The sequence below is a fragment of the Rhincodon typus genome, chromosome 26 (genome assembly GCF_021869965.1).
Source record: "Rhincodon typus isolate 14 chromosome 26, sRhiTyp1.1, whole genome shotgun sequence".
NCBI lineage: Eukaryota > Metazoa > Chordata > Chondrichthyes > Orectolobiformes > Rhincodontidae > Rhincodon > Rhincodon typus.
Genome location: NC_063357.1, coordinates 28910282 through 28918664, shown reverse-complemented (window position 1 = coordinate 28918664; position 8383 = coordinate 28910282). Strand labels below are relative to the sequence as shown.

The window sequence follows — 8383 nt, the reverse complement described above, 5'->3', positions numbered from 1 at the left end:
TTGACTGGTTCGTCAAGCTGGCTTGTTCTCGTTCAGACGTTTCATCACCATGCTAGGGGAGCCTCCAATGAAGCTTTTTATTCTACTCTGCTTGGAATTTATATTGTTTGGTCCATTATGGTGAGTAGTGTCATTTCTGGTTTTGATCTGTATGGGTAAGCCCACAGCCACTCTACAACAAACAGTTCAAAGGATTAAAGACCCCATTCGCACAACATGCATAGCCACCGTGGTTTACAAAATACCATGCAACGACTGCCACAAACACTACATTGGACAGACAGGTAGGAAACTAGCCATCAGAATACATGAACATCAGCTAGCAGCAAAATGGCACGACGAACTCTCCTTAATATTGGTACACTCAGACAATGAAGGCCATCAGTTTAACTGGGACAAGGTAACCATAGTAGCCCAAGCCAAACATAGACACGCACGGGAATTCTGAGAGGCATGGTTCTCCACCCATAATGCAATCAACAGACACATAGAATTGGACCCCATATACAAACCCATACAGATCAAAACCGGAAACGACACTACTCACCATAATGGACCAAACAGTATAAATTCCAAGCGGAGTAGAATAACATCACTTCATTGGAGGCTCCACTGATGATGTCACATAGCATCGTGACGAAATGTCTGAACAAAAACAAGCCAGCTCGGTGAGCAAGTCAACAGCCTCATCCACAAGCTGAGCTACAGATCTTTACGAAAACTTTGAGCATAAGGAACTACTTCTACACAATTTATTTTTAACAGAATAACTTTGGTACATTCCTTGAAATTAGGTTATAACTGCATAAAATGCTGCAACATTCAAAAAGTGCTATGCATCATGATTTAATTCAAATTTTGAAATGCAATATTCGTTCTAAAGTGGCTTCAGACAAGGACAATATTAACCTGAAACAGGGGTTTTCAAACACTTAAAGCAGTTTTTAAGTTACTGCATAGAATATTTTTGCATGACCCAGAGATCAGAATGAAGCTTCCTATGATTCCCCCAGAATAATAATACATTTTGAAAATAATAACTGATATTAAAGCAAATTTAATGCAAACATTATTTTCGCTTTTACAGTTTACTATCAAACCCTTAGACAAAAAGGCAGAGGTTTTCAAATTCTACTCCTCACAACTCCGAGTGAACAAACTGGTGAGTTTATTTCTTTGTTTGTGACAGGTTAAGTTTACAGCTTTTACCTTACTTTATAATCACCACACCTATTGATGTTGTTTACGCTGCTTGGTACCGTTGCACAATAGCTTGGAGCACACATGTGCCCTGCCACCGTAAACATGTTACCACTGCACCTTTGGAAGTTTGGACTTCATAATCTTATTAATTTAACTTGTATTTTTATAATATTGATGTCTTCTATCTTGTGAGATGATGGTTTGCACCACAGTGGTCAACTCTGCATTAGCGAGCATTGCCCCGTGTGGTTCAGAAGCCCCTTTCTGACTGACATTGCAGTTTCTACTGCATTTGTTGCAGTGGAAGATGATGGGCTGAGAACGTGCACAATTTGCCAGCCTCTGCTTAGCCAACTAAAGTTTTGGTTCTGCACACCTCATCCAACAGCCTTCAAACAGTCAGCCTCCAGAGGTCGCAACCATCAGCAACTGTCTTGCAGTTTTTCATATCTTTCTTGCAAGTGTCCTTGGTAAAGGTAGTTTGGACGCTCAGGAGGTATTGACCCAGTATCCTATTCACTGCACAGTCTTTGTGTATACAGCCAGCAACCATCAGATCAATGTAGCTAAACATTCAAAGACATTGTTGGCTTAGAAATGAATGTATGCTGATGGAATCAACATGCTTCAGGACCTGTGAGTTGGTGATCTTGTCCTGCCAAGAGGTGCCAAGGATACATCTGAGACAGCAAAGGTGTAACTTAGTCAGCTTTTTCTCCTGCCTAGCATAATTGTCCAGATCACACCAATATAGAGAAGTGCAAAATGATGCAGGCTTTGTAGACTCATAGTTTGGTGTCCTCAGTCAGAGTACTGTTGTTCCACAGTTTATTATTGTATTGTAAACTTAGAATAAATATAGATGGTAGTTATTTCAAATGGTTGTGTAGTTTCTTTCATGGAATCAAAACATAAAGTCATGAAATCATGAGATGCAGTCAAAGATGTCTAAGATTTTTTTACCAGCTACAGTCTCTGGTATCTGTTCTTACTTGAGTGACAGTCCGCATTGGGAAAATAAAGCATGTTTTGAAAAGTGGTAGTCCAGATCTCAATCTTGTCAATGTATTCCCTAAATGTGGTGCTCTCCACAACAACTGACATTTTAACTTTGTCAACCGTTCACCTGTGGTTCAATTGTAGCTCAGAAGTAGAAGTAATCTGGTTTGCGTCTGTTACTGCCTTAAGATGTTAATATATTTGGTGGCAATATGGATATTCTAGTATTTGGAGAATCAAAGACTCTAAGAATAGTCATTGAAAAATGTTTGGATTAAATAATACATTTCAAACTTATTTTTAATCTTCATGGAGACGAAATAGCTTTGTTTATGAGATGCGTTTTAATTAAATGTGTATTTGAAACCTAAAATGAAAGGTGCTTCTGAATCATTATAAACCTTATGAAAACAACAAGTGCTGGAGATCGTAGCGGGTCAGGAAGCTTCCATGGAGAGAAAGCAAGTTGATGTTTTGAACATAGGTGACTCTTCATCAGAGCTTATGAACCTTATACTGGTTCCTTTCCTGCCACCTAGAATGTTATGTAAGTCAAGGTGTTAGGTAAACATGGTTAACATCTGAGATTTCACTGAGTCTGCAGATTCCCAAAGTAAATCAAACACCTGATGAAGGAGTGGCTGGTTTCATGAGCCTAAAATGCTAATCAGATTGTTCGCCACAGCTGCCCTGAGCATTCCTAAATTCCTACTGCAGTTGTTGTGAAGGGAAAAGAAATTAGTCAATGGAAAAATAGTTATCTATGTGTGTTCTGTGGTGCAAAGATGTGAAGTGCTTTCATTCTACTGGGTTAATAAGAAGTCTCTTTTCAGATATTACAGTTGTGTATTGGAAATCATGACCTGTTCATGAGAAGAAGAAAAGTGGATTCAATTGAAGTCCAACAAATGAAAGCTCAAGCTAGAGAAGAAAAAGCCAGAAAAAAGGTGAAATCCAGATATGCAGATCTAAAATCTGCACAAATTATGTTATTTAATATTGGCAGTGCATGCAAATTTTTTTTTTTAAATATGGATTTTTTTTTCTATTTTAGATGGAACGCCAAAGATTGGCCAGAGAAAAAAAGTTGAGGGAGGAGGCTGAACGAGCAAAAGAAGATCTGGAGAGACGCCTTTACCAGTTACAGGATGAGTCAAGGCTGGCCAATGAAGCCCTGGTGGGCTCACTCTCTTATTGTTTGGTTCTGTACAATATCATCTATATGCATCAATTTAAATATATATGTAATGAAAACTATGTGATATTAGTTTGGCAGTAACATGCAGTGCAGAAGGGATATGCTGATAACCATCAGCTGTTGATGTGATTCAAAATTCACTAGTTGTGTTGTTTGAAATTAAGGAAGTCATGTGCAAAATCTAAATTGAATTGATCTAATGTATTTGTATTAATTAGTGTTCATGTAGTATACTGTAGGAGAGTAAGAGCCTGAATTTATGCGAAAGAGGCTTGTTAATTATTGTGCAGATGTTTGTTAAGGAGCTAATGGTCGTGGCCAAAGAAAACTCAGTGACACCAGCAGCAGTGGTCAATGCTGGTATTGCAGCAGGAGTTGGGAGAGAGTTAAGTGGGGCATAGGTCAGCAACCCCTGGAGGTACTTTGGGAGAGGGGAAGGGTTGAGGGGCTTATAGCATCCTCAGATTATTTTGGAACTGATGAGGGAAAGTATTATGTAAGCAGTAACTGCAAACTTTAAAAAATGCACTCACTATGCTAACTCATTTTAAGATTGATCCTGGCCCTCAGAAATTTGAGTCAAGATATCATTTTCAACATTACATTAAAATTCACACGTTGGTCAAGTGATGTTTTAATTAAATTGAATAGCGATACCCATTAATCAGTTCTGAACATGGAATGTTCTGTGTGATGTCTTCCTATCCAAGTACAATGTTAACGCTGATCTAAGGCATGCATTCTGCCTTACAGCCAGAAGTAACCAGTTTTAGTTGTTATGTTGGCAGTGATCAAAATAAAATACAAAATTGACCATAGACAGAAAGTGTTAGGTTTTATCGGAAGTATTGTTACTCATTCAAAAAATTAATGGTATTTGTCAGATTCGATCTGAGGAGACAGCTGATTTACTCGCTGAGAAGGCACAGATTGCAGAGGAGGAAGCCAAACTGCTTGCTCAGAAAGCTGCAGAAGCCGAGCAGGAGAGGCATAGGCTGGAGGTCACAGCTCTGAAGACTAAAGAGGAAAAACGTCTAATTGAACAGAAGATGCGAGAAGCTGAGCTGATAGCTGTCAAGTTAGTGGAGGATTCAGAGCGGAGGTTGGTTAAATTGCATTTGCAAATCAGTAATTTTGTGCAGAAGATAAATGACAAATGTCATACGGATTTTATTTAAAACCACCACAAGAAGGAAAAAAGTCTGAAATTGAATGTTAGCATTAAATTTTACAGTTATCAGGCTTTCTTTTCTTTCCATTTTTACCATTGCTCACCATTTGCTGATTATCTCAACGTAAGACCATTTAGAATAAGGAAGATAGCAAATGTGAAGAAAGAGTCTTAAAAAAAAAACTACAGAATGAACAACAGAAAAGGATTTATGAAAACAATAAATCCTAAAGAATCAGTCACGAGGAACATGGTGATTATGTAATTGCAAACCCAGTCCAATCAATATTAGAGATAACAAGGTGTGGAGCTGGATGAACACAGAAGGCCAAGCAGCATCATAGGAGCAGGAAGGCTGACGTTTCGAGCCTGGACCCTTCGGGTCAGCCTTCCTGCTCCTCTGATGCTGCTTGGCCTGCTGTGTTCATCCAGCTCTACACCTTGTCATCTCAGATTCCCCAGCATCTGCAGTCCCTACAATCTCTGATCCAAACAATATTAGTCTCGCTTATGGGTAGATAGTAGCATCTCCAGAATCGTCTTCATCTTGACTGGGATTTCAGATATGGGTAATGCTTTTCATTCTCTGCAAGTTTCTGTTGAAACAAGTTTGAAAGACGTAGGGAAAGGCTCTTAACTGAGGTGTATCTCCCAAGTAGCGTTTAGATCTGAAGATGTAAATGATTTGCTAAATAACCTGAGGGATTAAAAAGGGGTTTTAATTACTTACTGACTGGAAGATAGTGATGTGCACAGTAAGTTAGTACCACCCTGTTGCCCAGCTTCACCTCTTTTCACAAACAGCAGAAAGTGGAGTTACTCATGCAGCTGTTCATTGTGTTGATAGCAGTGGAAGGAATGGGAAGTTTACTGTCTGCCATCTTGTAACATAAACTTGTTCCAAAACTGATCAATAGTTGAGAGTCTTTGGACCCGTCTTATCAAAAGTCAGGTCATGGAATATTTTTAAGGCAGAGGTGGATAGATCCCTGTTAATCAAGGATAGGGGAGGAGGTTATCAGGTGTAGGTGAGAGTGTGAAGTTCAGCTTGCAATCAAATCACTAAAATCTTATTTAATAGTGGAACAGGGCCTACTCCTACTTCTAACTGATATGTTCATATGTTTCACCTGTTTTTTTTGCTGACTCTGTTTCCTAGTACAAGACCTGGAAAATTGTGGCTTAATTGTGGGAAAATACCTATAACATATTGAGAATCTGGTCTATAAATATTAGGTGCCCAAAGGCCTACAGAGGCACAGTGTACTTTTAGGCTCACTGCATTTGTTAAACGCTGAAGACAGTTCTGGGCAGGAGAGATAATATTGGGACATGGGTGCTGTGAATGTCATTGTTTGAATATAGCCTGATTCACCAATGTGGAAAACAAAGTTATATCAAGAGGAACTTGAGCTATTCGTACTATCTCACTGAATTTGAACAGCTTCCTTCTGTCCTGTTAATATCAATCATTTATGAACCTGATAAAATCAGAAGGTGTCTTTATGGGAACATTAAATGCTAGGTCCATGTCCTTTTATTCTATAAAAAACTGCGGATGCTGTAAATCAGGAACAAAATCAGAAGTTGCTGGAAAAGCTCAGCAGATCTGGCAGCATCAGTGAAGAAAAATCAGAGTTAATGTTCCAGGTCCGGTGAGTCTTCCTTAGAACTGACGGTAGACAGGAAAATGCTGGATTATATGCAGAAGATAGGGTGGGGGGGGACAGGGTAAGGAGTAAACGAAGGGTGGGGATAGAGCCCAAAGAGAGAGGAGAACAGTTGGACAGACAAAGGAGTTGATAACGATCTGGCTAGGAGGGGAATAGCTGTTAATGGAGACTATTAATGACTAACAATAGGTTGTGTGTAATGGCAGGCTATGTGATAACGAGGCCTAGTGTGTGTGGTAGGGGGCTAGGACATAGGAGAGTTCAGGCCCTAAAATTATTGAACTTGATATTGAGTCCGGAGGGCTATAGGGTCCCCAAGTGGAAAATGAGGTGTTGTTCTTCCAGATTGCGCTGAGCTTCACTGGAACACTGCAGCAGGCTTGAGACAGAGATGTTAGCCAGGGAACAGGGTGATGTGTTAAAGTGGCAGGCAACTGGAAGCTCAAGGACTTTTTTGCTGGCAGAACATAGATGTTCTGTGAAGCAGTCATGCAGTCTATGTTTCGTTGCCCCAGTGTAGAGGAGGCCACATTGTGAGCAGTGAATACAGTAAACTAGATTGTGGGAAGTGCAGGTAACATGCTGCTTCTCCTGGAAGGTATATTTGGGCCCTTGGATCCTAGGGAGGGAGGGGGTAAATGGGTAGATGTTACACCTTTGGCAGTTGCAGGGGAAGGTGCCATGGGGATGTCGGGGTGTGTTGGGAGTGAAGGAAGAGTGGACCCAGGTGACCCGGAGGGAACAGTCCCTGCGGAATGGACCTTTTACTCTTTGAGCTTTATATTGGTATATTAAAATGTTCCACTACTTATCTAACTGCAAGCAAATTCACATTTGAAATGCCAGAATTGTTAAAGGTAGAGAACAAACATACAGTTATCAAACTGTTCTGTAATTTTTAACTATGTTTGCTGGAAAACTAGAGAACTCTAGTATAAACCTTCAGTGGAGTCTGAACCTGTTTCAGTTCTGCTTCAGATTTGTGATCTGAAGATATGACTTGTTGGAACATTGTCATTCATTATATATTTTTTAAAAATCTTGTTATTTTACATCTGTTTTTCCATTCGGCCTCTCTCCCCATGTGGCTATCCTTTGTCACAAGCTATTCACTAACAAAAGACAGGAAATCAACACTGCAAATCTCCCTGTGTTAACACGATTGCATCACGAGGACTATTTGTATTTCATTGGAAATAGAAGATTAAGAGATGATTGACTTATCGTTTTTAAGATGAGTCATGTACTTTACAGGATAGATAGAGAGAAACTATTTCATCTGGTACTGGAATCCAGAAAAAGGAAAATATGAATCAGATCTCAGCCAGTCAGGATTGAGGTCAGGAAGCTCTTTTGTTTTAGCCAAGTGTATTAAAGAATATGCAAGCAAAGTATGTAAACAGAGTTAAGACTCAATTGGCCATGAATTTAATTGAATGATGGAACAGCCTTCTGTGTTTTTGCTGGAGGTTCTTGAGAATGATTCAACATGATTTGTTGAAGTTTCTTTGGTTTTTCTTTCCCCTGTTTTGTGAATTTGTCCCAAGGCCTTTTTAATGCCTTCTCAATAGATTGAGGGGAGATTAAAAGCACAACGTCTACTTCTGCCATTCTTTGAAGCAGTGCATTGGTGAGGTGTTGCCCTGCCCATGACATTAAGTCTTTCTTTTCTTAAAAATTTCTTTGTCACGTTATTTAAAATGTCCTTATTTTAGATCCAAGGAAGCAGAACAACTGAAGCAGGATTTAAATGAAGCCAGAGAGGCAGAGAGAAGAGCCAAGCACAGACTGTTGGAGATTACAAAACCCAGTTATCCAGTACGTATTGAAACAGTCACATGCATTATATAAACATTCTACTAAGATTTACTTGCTTCAGATGGTACCTTCTGAGTATGCAGAAATTGTCACTGATAGACACAGTATTGTGCTATTAAACGTATTTCTGTCATCCCTTGTTACTGTAGCAGAAGAATTAAAATGTACTGTATGAAGAAAATACTAGTTAAATAAACACAATAGTCTAATTTCCTGAGATAACAAGGCGTAGAGCTGGATGAACACAGCAGGCCAAGCAACATCAGAAGAGCAGGAAGGCTGACGTTTCGGGCCTAGACCCTTCTTCAGAAATTTCTGAAG

The 8383-nt window shown here is 39.5% G+C and overlaps 1 protein-coding gene across 1 annotated transcript in view; it reads left to right on the top strand.

Moving 5' to 3' along the window:
* Window positions 1–8383, top strand: part of nf2b (NF2, moesin-ezrin-radixin like (MERLIN) tumor suppressor b) — a 44189-nt gene that overhangs the window by 23773 nt on the left and 12033 nt on the right. Inside the window, exons 9-13 of the mRNA XM_048612645.1 lie at window positions 1088–1162; window positions 3036–3149; window positions 3257–3379; window positions 4285–4502; window positions 7960–8062. Coding sequence (XP_048468602.1) covers window positions 1088–1162; window positions 3036–3149; window positions 3257–3379; window positions 4285–4502; window positions 7960–8062 — 633 coding nt within the window. The remainder of the gene's footprint in view (window positions 1–1087; window positions 1163–3035; window positions 3150–3256; window positions 3380–4284; window positions 4503–7959; window positions 8063–8383) is intronic.